The 14,589-nt window shown below is 30.4% G+C and overlaps 2 protein-coding genes across 3 annotated transcripts; both read left to right on the forward strand.

Moving 5' to 3' along the window:
• Window positions 1-4,568: 4,568 nt before the first annotated feature.
• Window positions 4,569-9,176, forward strand: LOC148311916 (uncharacterized). Of its 2 annotated transcripts, none has more exons than XM_088278291.1 (2): window positions 4,569-4,664; window positions 7,584-9,176. In XM_088278291.1, the coding sequence occupies exon 2, from the start codon at window positions 7,595-7,597 to the stop codon at window positions 7,877-7,879; it is 285 nt and encodes a 94-aa protein (XP_088134417.1). In that variant the 5' UTR covers window positions 4,569-4,664; window positions 7,584-7,594; the 3' UTR covers window positions 7,880-9,176. The 2 variants fall into 2 exon arrangements, with proteins under 2 accessions (XP_088134417.1, XP_088134416.1); XM_088278290.1 differs by lacking the exon at window positions 4,569-4,664 and adding an exon at window positions 6,411-6,674.
• Window positions 9,177-9,762: 586 nt separating this feature from the next.
• Window positions 9,763-13,859, forward strand: LOC148311917 (dnaJ homolog subfamily C member 17). The gene is made up of 3 exons (XM_088278206.1): window positions 9,763-9,941; window positions 11,233-11,854; window positions 12,514-13,859. Exons 1-3 carry the CDS (start codon window positions 9,867-9,869, stop codon window positions 12,708-12,710), a joined length of 894 nt encoding a protein of 297 aa, XP_088134332.1. The 5' UTR covers window positions 9,763-9,866; the 3' UTR covers window positions 12,711-13,859.
• The last annotated feature ends 730 nt before the right edge of the window (window positions 13,860-14,589 follow it).

A 14,589-nucleotide genomic window follows, 5' to 3' on the forward strand; every position in this document is an offset into this window, starting at 1 on the left:
TTTTAAAATAGTAAATATATATTTTAAACTGATATTGATGAAATATTTGTTAGCGTTACATCATCGCGTTTATAATAATGACAAACTTAAGAGAACAGAAAAATAATAGTAAAAAAAAAACAATGAAATAAACAAAAATTATGAAAAATATTACAGTAGATACATTTTGAAAATGGATTGTTACTTAAAATTTTCAAAAAAATTACGTCACACTGTAGTATGCACGTATATTTTATGATGTGACAAATTTTATTCAAAGTTTAAATAGTTTTAACAAATTTTATTTGATTTATTATAGAGAACTTAAACTCTAATCCGCTAGGACACAAAAGTATTGAAATATCTGTTAAAAATAAACTAAAATTTACAATTTCAATGTGTGATTTTGGTTATATATTTAAGAAAAAACTAATTTCAGGTTGAACAGATAAACAGTTTTGATGAATTGAAAGTAATTTAATAAATAACACAGTTTAATATTTACAGGAATAGCGTCAGTTCTTTTTTTATTGAATACAATATTTTTTCTTCTACCACCCTTTTTTACTTATATATTTACTGAAAATCTGTGTGATATTCTTTCCAATATAAAACAACAATTTACTTAATACTAAGGTACTATTTCAGGATTTCATTTATTGATTTGGCAGTCACTCTGTGGTAAAATCGATCCATTTTTAATTAATGTTTTACGTGTACGGTGTTTGAAAATGATGCGGAATGGATCAAAACACGTGTCTCAGTAGATTTTAAGAAATAGTGGTATTTATTACGTAACACATTAACAAAAAAAACTGTTTTAGGGAATAATAATAAATAACTGTACAGTATTATTTTTTGACATCATCAAAGATGAAGAAGAATATGGAAGTCTGGGCATTTACGGGGCTGGCGACCGTCATAGGCTGGTTTAAGTGATCACTTTACACACGTGTAACATTCACAAATTCTACCCATTATTGACAACCACGCTACTCAAATTCTTGGAAGTTCTTTATATATGAACCAATTTAGAAACCTTGTTCTTGAATCACTAGAATTTCACTAGAGACATCTATTGGTGAGATGTAAAGAAGCTTTTTTTATTAAGCAGAAAATCTTATATTAGTATGTGAGGTCCGAATCCTGGATTAAAGTCACACTCCATTTTCTTTTTTAATATTTAAGCTTATAATTTGACCGGATACAATATATATGGATACATAATTTACAACATTTTAAGTGTGTCCAAATCCATATTTTGTGAAAAAGTATTTGGACACACTCAAAATGTTGTAAACTGTAAAGTATTAAGAACGCGGTTTGAATATCCCGGCCCTGTGTGCACCCTTCATCCCTACAGCCAGTTTCCCAGATTAACGTCACAATATCTGACGTGTCCTGGACTATAATATTATGTACTGCTGATCCGGTGGTGAGTACTGAATACTGAACACTGAACACACCCTTTATAGCCGAATACACTATGGAAGCTTTTCAATTTTAAACCCCCAGTTGATTCACAATTTTAAGTAGGTACCTAGACATGCGCTGTGGCGTAGTTGGGTAGACGCTCGACTGCGAAACTGGCTCGATTCCCGCCAATTGCAAAATGAATTCAAGAAAGATTTATTTTCAATTGGTCTGGGTGTTTGTGTTGTGTTTTTCACATTTACCTTCCCTATCCTTACTATCCTACCTGCAGACAAGCATCTAAAATAGACGCTTTGCGGGTTATTCCTTTTATTTAAAAAAATAAATAAAAAAGACATTCGTTCGTACTACATAGGTAGGTTTATATATACTCGTACAATACTACTACCACTGTTACCGCTACTACTATCACGCCGTTTCTCCGAAGGGGTAGACAGAGAGGATAGCCACAGCCACATTCCTCTGTCCTGACTTTCTGTCCTTATTTTTTAAGAATTAACAATAAATATGGGAGTCGAACACTGCAATATATCGTTCCGAACATTTTTAATTTGTTGCTGACGGATGGTCAAAATAAAATATGGAACATAGGCAAAATAAAGGAATGGGTGAATGATCAAGAGTTAATTTTATGAAAATTGTAAATTGTTTATATTCTTAATTTTTCTCTCTTTTGTGTGTTTATTAGGTTAAAATGGTCAAAAATAATAATAAATATATTTAAAAAAAAACTCCGCCGACAAGACACACAATGTGGCTTCTTAGTGTGTTTTTTTTTTAATATGTTTAAAATTGTGATTTAAATAAATGTATACAATTTAAGTTAATAGAAAAAAAATGAAACCGAATAATTTCCTTCAATATCCTCAGGATAAAAAGTCTTTTGATGAATGACTCCTCGCTTCCTTCACATCCATACATCTGGTCATACATGCCCTCCGATCACGCAAACTTTAGACACCACCAGATTTTAGGTTCTGATTGATCTGATTGTCTTTTTCGGCCTTCCTCATTCTATTCTCCTACTCACATTAGCCACATATATTTTCTTAGTCATTCTCTCGATATCCATTCACTCCACATGTCCATACCACCTTAAAGAACTCTTCTTAATCTTTTCAAGTATCCCTAGTTCAGCCTTACCTACATTCCCTTCGTAAAATTAGTATTTGAATAACTTAATGTACCAACAATTGAATAAATTTTTAATAAAGCCTCTATCTTACAAACTTTTAAAGAAAAAAACTAATGAAGTGCAAAAATAACGTAACTCTAGATTTCCTAATAATTTAATATTACACAGATGTAAAACAATAGCAGCGTTAAATCATTATACGAACGTGGGAATTTAAAAAAAATAAAGTTCCAGAAAACTTAAAATCTATAAAAAATTATCAAACCCTTAAAACTAAATTTAAAAAACATATAAGACTCACCCCAACCTAAACTCCATACCGAGGAATATTTTATTTTTATTTTTAATTTACCTTATTTAAATTTACTTTGTTTATAAAAAAAAATCATAATTGTAAAACGAACTCCCTCTCTAAACACAAGTATCTACTTTTTTAAATTATATTTTTTATTTTATTTATTTATTTCATACATACATACATTTTTTTATATAATATTATTACGGCTTGGCCTGTGTTGAGCCGAAATACTTACATGTTAATATATATATATATATATATATATATATATATATATATATATATATATATATATATATATATATATATATATATATATATATATATATATATATATATATATATATATATATATATATATATATATATATATATATATATATATATATATATATATATATATATATACATATATATATATATAAATATATATATATATATTTATATATATATATATATATATATATATATATATATATATATATATATATATATATATATATATATATATATATATATATATATATATATATATATATATATATATATATATATATATATATATATTTATTATTATTTGTTTTTATTTTATTATTAGATTATATACGTTACATACAATAGATACAATAATAATATTAGAGAGGTAGAACCGTTATATTTAAAAAAATTGTATTTACCAACTATTTTGTATATTTAAATATGTATTGTGTAAAAAAAAAATCAAAAAAAAAAATAGTTTTTTTTGTTTTTCATAAAATCGATTATTTTAATCGAATAAACTTTAACCATTTTGGTTAAAGTTTATTTACTAGTCTGCTTCTGAACTAATACCTATTTTCATTGAAGATATGTAGTTGGGAGCCAGTCCATTCTCTCAAACAATACGGGCCTACAAACCAAGGGGAGATTTCAAAGAGTTTTTTTTTCCTGCCAAAATATAAAATGAAAGAGGGCGACAGCAGAATGATCTCACTAATTGAAATGAAATGTTAGCAGACGCAAGACAGATCCGAGGGGTCCCATGACTCATCCGACCTAAATTCCGACCCTCAAGTAGGTAATAATCTCCCAACAAAATAATTACGTTGACAACATTGACAAATGAAATCGGTGGAGAAAAAAAATATATTATCTGTATGTCTTCTTCTAACCCTTATGCGACCCAATGGTGCATAGGGCACTGCATCATATAAACGCAGTGTTATTTTGATCGTTAACACATGAAGGAAAGGTGATCAGGCCTCCGCTCCAGGTACCAGTCCAGGGTAATATTGAGTGAAAAATCACTTATATATATATTAGACCGATATTTTACGTTCGTATTTTATATAACGTTCTCAAAAACATGTTGTAATTGTATTAAAATGTTTTTAGTAAACATTTTTGGTAAAATGTAAGCTTTTTACGATAGTCCCGGTATAAGGTACAATTAAAATAAATTGAGTAGTCTAGGGTTAATTGCGTATTAAATCATACATTAACTGTTTTATACTGTTCATACTCTATGAACTCTTTATGTACTTACTGTTTTCCTTAAATTCTTTTCCTTATAAATATAAAATCGTTTTTATTTTCCATTATATTTTTATTATACGCATTTTAAAGTGATTTACACACAGTTGAACATTGATCGTTGACTTTTGAGTTTGGGACACCATATAAATGCTTGTATATTTCTATTTTTATTTTCAATGTGGTTTAAACAGTTGTCCAAAGGTGATAATAGTATCCGAATGACGTCATAAAGCCACGTGGCATCGTTGAATGGGCACGTGTGGAGATTCAGTACATCCCTTCCATCATGCGTGGGAAATTGGGGTGGGGAAATAACAATAAAAATTAAGTTGGCATTTAGATGATGTCATACATAGAATAACGTAACATAGTTTAAGAAAAAAACAAGTGATTGTCTTACATCCTGAATTATCATAAATAAAAAAAATATTTTGTGTAAGTTTTTCAACAAGCACAAGAATTTAGTCTCTTTTTTTGAGAAGCATTGAGTTACTAGAATTGCCTAACAGTCCAACACTGTTCTTCCTCACTGACTTGTACTTGTTTCCCAAACACTTTGAATATGTACCCAGACACTTCTTCTTCTTCAAGAACCCTCTGACTTCCACTGCTGGATATAGACCTCTTCCCCTTCTTTCCTTTTGCTCCAGTCGGTTGCTGCTTGCAGCCAGTTTTTACCCCCTACAGTGACTGTCGTCGCACCATCTCTTTTGGGATCTTCCGACACCTCTTTTGTTCTCCCAAGGTCTCTATTGTAAAATTGTTGAGGTCTATCTTATGGGATCTTGTCTTGCAATATGTCCTGGCCATTGCCATTTGAGTTTTGAGAGAGAGATCCATGATTGTGACAAAAAATAAATGAAAATATAAATATAAATATATATATATATATATATATATATATATATATATATATATATATATATATATATATATATATATATATATATATATATATATATATATATATATATATATATATATATATATATATATATATACATATATTATGTCCGCCTCCGTCCGTAATGGTAAGTGTTCTTAGCTACCGTGCTAGTGGTCCCGGGTTCGATTCCCAGGGGGGGGGGGTTGAAAATAAATATTAATGATTTAGCTCTCAAATATTTATTTAATATTACCCTGGACTGGTATCTGAAACGCAAGAGTGAACACTTTGCCTTCTTGTAAGTAAAGAGCAAGATAACATTGCGTCAATATGATGCAATGCCCTATGCATCATTGGGTGAGGAAAAGGGTTAGAAGAAGGATAATAAATATATTTTTTCTTGTTGTTAAATGCATATAAATTACATAAATGCATATTTTATCCAATATATTTTTTTATAAACTCTAAGAATTCATAAAAATAAAAACATTTTTTTCTTGATACCGTACAGACACCAATTTACTTACCATAGTAAAAAGATAAAGATATGATCGTACTCAAAAACATTTTCAGTGTATATTTTTTTTTGCATATACTTATAGATTTTTTTGCCGTTGTTAAATGCATACAAATAATATAAATGCATATTTAATTCACCGCAATTTTTATAAATTCCAAGAATTCATTACAAACATTTTTTTCGTGCTATCTCTACAGTTACCAAGTAACTTACCATAATGTAAAGATAAATATGTATTTACATATCGCTTACTCCTTTCAAGAACGTCATAAATAAATAAAAAAACTTGATTTTTCAGGAGAACGTTTTTCAAGTTAAAAAATATAATGCAATGTATTAAAAATAAATATCAAGCCACTTTTTGAACTTTTTACTGTGTATCTGATCTTTTTAGGTAAAACCTGAAGGTTGGTTCTCCATTTGAAAAACGCAAAAACAACACTTTCTGCACTGTAGCAGGTAAATATTAAGTTAAAAATATGCCGGTTTTGCTGGGATATAGTACATTTTCTGGGTATTCAGAAAACATGCGCAACTGAAAATTGACGATTTTTGATTTATGACGTTCTTGAAAGGAGTGAGCGATATATTAACGTACTCAAAAATAAATATTTTCAGTGTTTTTTTTCTTAATTTTTATTTAACCGTCAAACATAACGAAAATTGTGAGGCGCATTGTCAAATCAATAACTATGATGCCATTTTGGAAAATGGGGTCCATTTTCCGACTTCTTACAGAATCCGTCAGAGGGCGCGCATGCGCATCTCGCTCCATCTCAGATTAAACAACATTATCCTGTTTTCACATTGTTGACATTAACAGGAGAATATAACAAAGGAAATATCACGTGAATTTATTATATCAGAATATTTAAAATGGCAGACAATTCAAGCCACAGTAGTTACGGTGAGTTTTTGATTTATATTTATTTATAAAATGCAGTGTAGCGGTCTGTCTGTACGGTACAACATTGCTGTCATTTCGAAAGACAAAATATTTATTTTTTAAGCCGTTTTGTGATTTCTGATAAAACTATGCTTTGCTTTGATTAAAAATGTATGTAGCAGTTTGTTTATTTATTTATTATTTTTAAATATTTTCTTACACAAATCAAATCGAATTAAATGAATTTCATGCCTGAAAGATTCACTTTTTGTGGTTATTTTGTGGTAAGTGTGCATGTTACCCTTATCCACATTATGTAAGTGCATATAGAGCGTCGTATTGCATAGATGCGGTGTTAACTTGATCGTAAATTATTGAATTGATATTATAAAGCAAGGTGATCAGTCCTGCACTCCTGATTATTGAATCAAGGATGGAACAATATATTTGTTGGAATAGTTTTGTAAAACAATTATGGATAGGCCACTTGGGGTTGCATACCTGTACTGGACGTGGATGCCGCTAATGTGAACATAGTAAATGTGCATAGTAAATAGTTTTTATCGAGAATTTTGTTCAGACAATATTAGATGTTTGTGAACACATGTTATTTTAATAAAATTATTCATTTCTCATCATACATACACATATTTACAATTTTAATTCACAATATTGTGTCCTTACTGGGTTCTTTCTGTGCCTAGGGCACATTTTTCAGTATTCGTGACATTTGTTATATCTATGATATTTGTCTATCGTGAGACATGGAATCATGAATGACACGAACGAATGATACGATCTATTTATTTAAAACCTACCCAACCCCGTTATCCAATTATCAATATCTCTTTTATGCAAGGTTTCGCCTATTTAATAAGTATCATTACGTTGATTGAGTACCTGCTATAATTGTTTTTTTTCCCTTTTCAGGCTACGACAGTATGTCCACTCCAAGCGACGTTACAGAATCAGTGGACGAACTAAAGGCCAGGCTAAATGCAATGAAAAAACTGATGGGTGAACGGAGGGCTCAAGGTGCCGAGTCTTCGGAACTCTTCAGAGGAAGGCCTTCATCGCTCAAGGGAGCTGGCCTCATCACAGGCAACTTCCTGAGTTTCGTCTTCGGCACTGCACTTTGCGTCATCATCGGAGTATCGATTTATGCATTTTACAATTTGTACCACGCAGTTTTGAAACGGTTCCCATCAAAACACACGGAACTGTAAAAAGGTATTTGAAAAACCCAGGATTAAAAATTCCAATCTTTACACGTGTTCAATCCAACAATGTTAAATTGGCGTTCCACAGGTTAATTTCAAAGCTTAGGTTGTGGTAACGTAATCGTTGATAGAGTCTGCGTGGTCTTTGAGTTTCTGGACTGGACTTTAGGACTGGACCTCACTCTATCACGAAACAAAATTAGTAAAGATTTTCTAAATAGTGTAGCGTAAAACAAATGTTAACAATTGTACAATGATTATTACCGTATCGCTCACTCCTTTCAACAACGTCATAAATAAAAAAACTTGATTTTTCAGAAGATCGTTTCGAAGAGAGTTTAAGAATACAATAAAATGTATTAAAAATAAATATCTAGCCACTTATTCAATTTTTTACTGTGCGACAGATCATTCAAGGTAAAACCTGAAGGTTTTTTCTCCATTTGAAAAATATTTAGTATATTTAAAAAAATAATTAAACAAAACCTTTTCTTCAAAATGCAAAAACAACACTTTCTGCCCAGTAGCGGGTAAATATTAAGTTAAAAACATATTATAACATATGGGGATATAGTGCATTTTCTGGGCATTCCGAAAACATGCACACCTGAAAATTGACGATTTTTGATATATAACATTGTAAAAAGGAGTGAGCGATATGTTAATAATATTCTTTAAAATATATACATCAACTTGTTCATTTGATAAATTTTGTGTTGATATTTGACTGTAATGTTAAATAATGTAAAATTTATTACTCCACAATGATGAGATGACAGCACAGTAAGACCCAGCTTAACGCTGTTTTAGTATTATGCGGTATCCTTGACAATTTCCGAAATTGTTGCTTTGATACTCGCATGCAGTCTTATGGCTTGTTTGATATAATTCCAGATATTAGCATTTGCGTTTCAAATTGCCCTCGTTTAACGCTATGAAGTTTAGCGCTAAAACTTATTAAAAAGAATCCCCCGCGCAAAGTGGGGTCTTACAGTATTTAATTTTGATTAGAAGCATTATGAAAATCTACCTAAAATTAATAGATTTCATGCTGATGTTAATACAGATTCTGAATTCGTAATGATGGAAGAAATGATTTTTTATTAGTTTTATTTTTTGCACACCACCGTTCATTCCAATTTTCGAAGCAAACGGGATTTCTATATCACATTTTGCAAATCAGTAAACAGATTTTAAAAAGTTTCTTTTATTAGTTTTTTCTACGTTGTATTTTATATCTGTTGGATTCTGTATTATAAATAATATGACAATTGTAATAAATAAAAGACACGATAAACATTAATATATTTGTTTTTTAATGATGTATCCTACATTTGATTCCTACATGTCCTGATTTCCGATGTAAGGGAAACTTGGTCCCTTCCCCGATAAACAGCAATTAATTTAATTCCATATAATTTTTTTTCGTATAAATATATTTCGCGTAAATTTTTAGGAAAAATGGAATAAAAAATCGCAATTTATCATATTAAATATATGCTCATATATCAGAAAAGAACATTGAAGAAAAAAAGCTTAAAAATTAAAGAAAACATAATTACGCTTCTATACAACAATGGTATTGTGGACTACTTCTGGAAAAAAAAAAACTTATCGTTATTTTTTTAACAATATTTATGTAAGAAATGTGGAAGTACGTTTTATTTATTTCATATTGTTTTACGTCATGGTGGGCATTTTTCAAAATAACTTATTTGCCGTTGAGATTTGCAGGTTAGTTCCAAATTGGATAATATAAATTGTCTGTTTACGAAATAGAAAAGCGTGTGTAATTTCCGTTTTAATTTCTTTTACGATCGGTAGGTACTTTGAAAAACGTGTTTAATATATGGGAACACTTTTTACTTGATGTAAACATTTATTAAGTTGTCAACGTTTGTCAATATCGAACTGTCAACATTTCACCGAAATATTGCGTTCTTAACCTCCAAATATTATAATTGTCAGGAAAATTTTGCTTTAAATCTATAAAATGACGAAAAACAAAATGGAAGATACTGATTTGTATGAGCTCTTAGGAATCGATTTTAAGGCAGACGTATCTGAAGTAAGTATATGATTCTTTTCATTTACTATTTTTCCAATTTTAATACATTGGGTGATTTTATAAAAATATCCGTCCTGTGAGTATCATTGAGTTATTATATAAATGTGCCGGTATCGTAACGTTCCCAAAGTTATTTGTTATTTTGTGGTACTCCTATATTGTTTCTCTAGTTTGTTTCATCATCTTAGCTCCATAATCTGGGTCCATCTTTCAACGCTATATTTTCGGAATGAAATCTCACAAACCAGCTCGGTACTTGTCAGATTCCTCGAATCAAATTTTCAAGCTAGGTAATTCATTGAATTAGATCAGTGTTCTGCTAACTTTTTTCTATTCAAGGTACATCTACCAAATTAAGAAATTTCAGAGGGGCGTATTTACCATATTATGGTAACATATTTATGTTTAATGCGAATGTGAGCCTACTTAACTGAGCACAGGCAATCAAAATTTGGAGCAATTGTGTTATTTTCACAAAACTAGACTTTTTTCCGCGGCACATCAACTAATCACCACAGTACACCGGTGTGCCGCGGCACACACTTTGCGGAACAATGAATTAGATCACTTTATAACTTTTGGCTCAGTTATGGGTGTAATTAATTTTGTTAAAATGGCGCTTAGTGGTTCCTTCCGTGCATATTTTGTTGCAATACCTTTGTGCTATTTTAGGGGAAATTTGTGGTATTTGCATGGTTGGAATATCACATAACTTCAAGGCAAATAGCATGCCGTTATCATCTTTCCATCTTACGAGATTGATAAATTCATTTATTAATATGGTGTTTGAAATATTACAGAATCTAAACTGATAAAAATTTTGTCTAAAAAGCAGATCTTATATCGCTCACTCCTTTCAAGAACGTCATAAATCAAAAATCTTGATTTTTCAGGAGAACGTTTTTAAAGTTTAAAAATATAACACAATGTATTCAAAATAAATATCAAGCCACTTATTGAACTATTTACTATGCAACGGATCTTTTTAGGTAAAACCTGAAGGTTTTTTCTCCATTTGAAAAATATTTAGTTTATTTAAAAAAAAAATTAAACAATACCTTTTCCTCAAAATGTAAAAACAACATTTTCTGCCTTGTAGCGGATAAATATAAAGTTAAAAATATGGCTTGTTTGCTGGGATAAAGTACATTTTCTGGGCATTCCGAAAACATGCACAGCTGAAAATTGACAATTTTTGATTTATGACGTTCTTGAAAGGAGTGAGCGATATGTGAAGCAACCTAGTAAGTTTTGAACTTTGTTTGAAATAATTAATATGTTTAATTTTCAGATTAAAAAAGCTTACAGAAAAAAGGCTCTTCATTGCCATCCAGACAAGAATCCTGACAATCCTAAAGCTGCTGAGCTATTTCACGAACTCTCCAAAGCTCTAGAAATCCTAGTCGACACATCGGCAAGATCAGCCTATGATAAAGTTCTCAGTGCTAAAAAAGCCGCAAAGCTTCGTCATCGAGAATTAGATAGTAAAAGACAAAAACTAATAGAAGATCTGGAACGGAGAGAAAAGGAAGCGGAGAGAAAAGCAAAAGGAAATAAAACTTACGACGACAGAACAGATGAAGAAAGATTACAAGCAGAAATAAAAAGATTGCAGAAAGAAGGCTCTAAATTGCTGGAAGAGGAACAGGAGCGCATGAGGCAACAGATATTATCAGACGCTGAAAGATTTTCTGTGCCGGTCTGGAACTCTTCAGACAATAGAATCAAATTAAAATGGACAGTGTCTAAAGAAGACAGTGGAAATGGAGGCTATACTGAAGAATTATTACGACAATATTTAAGAAAGTATGGAGATATTGTTGCGTTAATTGTGTCTGAAAAGAAAAAAGGAAGCGGCATGGTGGAATTTTCAACAAGAGAAGCTTCTGAAATGGCGCTTGAGCTAGAAAAAGGTTTGTTATATTTTTTCCTTGTTCATATTTCTTAATTCTATATATTTTTAGGAACCACAAAGTTGTCGTCTATATATGTACTTAGCTTACATACACAACTTAACTGGATTTTACTTGTACAGAGTTATTGGATCAAGCGAATGTGCAGAACAGGAAGGGCGTTAACGTTTCGACAAAGTTTTGGATTCTTTGTTCAAATAAAATTGTCAAATGCGAGTTTTTGACAAATTATTTAGTTTTATATTTCTACAATGATCAACATTACAATTTAAAAGGCTGACTAAGATCTGTGGAAAGGCCCGCATATCACAATATTTGTACAGTAGGATCTTGACTATCCTGATTGTGAATATATCGTTTTAAACCGTATTGCTCATTTTCAAGAATGTTACAACTCGAATTTGAATATTCAAAATGAGTTACTAAAAAAGTGTTACGTTGAAAACCACAGCATTATGCATTTAGTTGTTATTGTACAATTACATATTCCTTCGAATTATTTTAAATGACTGTCTAATAATGTTAAAGAGCTTCAAATGCACCTTCTGAAAATTTACAAAATTGCAAATCGGAGATTGTGATGTTTTTATAGTATGTATCTCTTGGGATCTATTCAAGTATTCATTTGGTTATTGAAAATACTTTTGTTTAACTTTTAGGTTTGCCAGAGAATCCACTAACGCTGAAGTGGATTAAGGACAAAAGTGCTAGCAGTTTACCTACAGCAAGAGCACACGCTTCTAACTCCACTCTCGTGTCAGATATTGACTATGAAAGTCTTGTTATGAGAAAATTGAGACAAGCGGCTGAGCGACAGAAGCTTATTGATGAAATGATGAAAGAAGATGGAGAATAAAGCGTAAATTAATAAAAGTATGAGGATTTAAAAAATTCTAGAAGAGGCATTGTAAAGACAATTTAGATTTTTACATAATGTCACACAGTAATGCCCCGCTTAATACCATCCCTATTTACGCTGTTTTGTTATAACACTGTTTTAATAGTGTGGTTCAGTAATTCACTGAGGAACCAAAAAATGCAATCTTTTACTCGGGGATTTCCTAATATGTATTTATTTGGTTGCGTGTACTTCGTGTCGACTTCCAATCAGTTATTCCAATAAATTCAACAATACTGTTTTGTCATTTGAAATGTATTAGTTTTTTTAATGTATTATAATTGAACACTGCGTGCTAAAATGGCAGACATTCGTGTAAGTAAATTTTTACTACTTGTTTCATTTTGCTGTACCATTGTCGTTTATATATCGCTCACTCCTTTCAACGTCATATATCAAAAATCGTCAACTTTCAGCTGTGCACGTTTTCAGAATGCTCAGAAAATGTACTATACCCCGGTAAAAGCGGCATATTTTAAACTTAATATTTACCCGCTACAGGGCAGAAAGTGTCGTTTTTGCATTTTGAAGAAAAGGTACTGTTTGATTATTTTTTTAAATAAACTAAATAATTTTCAAATGGAAAAAAAACATTTAGGTTTTACCTAAAAAGATCTGTTGTTAGTAAAAAGTTCAATAAGTGGCTTGATATTTATTTTCCATACATTTTATTATATTTTTAAACTTTAAAAACGATCTCCTAAAATATCAAGTTTATTGATATATAACATTGTTTAAAGGAGTGAGCGATATGTGAAAAATATACAATGTATAAATATGTGAAAAATAGACCTCACTTAGCGTTGATTAGTTTAGCGCGCCATTTTGCTGGCACGGATTACTAGCAGGGTATTACAGTATATGTAGTTGAATTTTTATATTGGCAACATGTATTTTGACCCAAATATTAGATTTGACCCCTGAAGAATTGTTATCAAAACATACTACATATGTGTATATGGCATTTTATGGTATACATTCACAAATTTTGATTACGATCTGTTTACTATTGAGTATGTGATGTATAGCACCTTGTATATAATCCATTATGTATACAAATAAATAGAAAAAATAAGTATTATGAATAAATATTTATTTTTGTACAAATACCAACAGTGTTTTTTTAAATTTATTATTCAATATTTATTTATAAAAAAATCATGTATTTACACAGTACGTAGCATTCAAAGCTGAAATATATTTATCTTAATATTGAAAGAAACTGAGTATACCAAAAATATATTTACCATATTCACCACTACTTCTTGACTGTATTACACTAATGAAGATAGTGTAGCATTAATCTATCACAGTGATCTATCTATGCACCATTGAGTAAAGATAAGAGAAATAAGAATATACATCAGAATAATTTTTTTTAATAGCTTAACCTTCCCCTCCCGGTGATATGTATTTAATACAACTCGACTTTTCAAATGAGAATATCTATATAAAATAAAATAGATACGGGCTCACAATTTTAGTATTCCTCCGTTATATAATTATGTATTATAAGAAAGTATTATAATATATAAAGTTATTCATTTGCAGCGACGGAAATAAATAATTTGAGAAAAAATCAGGAATAAAATCACCAATACATAAACGTTTCTGTGTGGCATGCTTTGTAAGTACAGGCGCATGTCGTAACGTGTTTACTCTGCTAGTCCAGTATTGTGCAGATTGTCTTACGCGACGGTCGTGTCACTAAGCCAGCTATTACGGACATTTATGATGTCTTTCTTTATCGTTTGCAGGTAATTATCAGAGCTAATGTTACAAAATTGTTACAATTTTGTAATAATTTTCCTTGTTCTTAAACGAAATTTTCATATGA

Source organism: Brachycentrus maculatus, unplaced genomic scaffold (genome assembly GCF_059751285.1).
Source record: "Brachycentrus maculatus isolate JH-2025_06_01 unplaced genomic scaffold, ASM5975128v1 h1tg000055l, whole genome shotgun sequence".
Taxonomy (NCBI): Eukaryota; Metazoa; Arthropoda; class Insecta; order Trichoptera; family Brachycentridae; genus Brachycentrus; species Brachycentrus maculatus.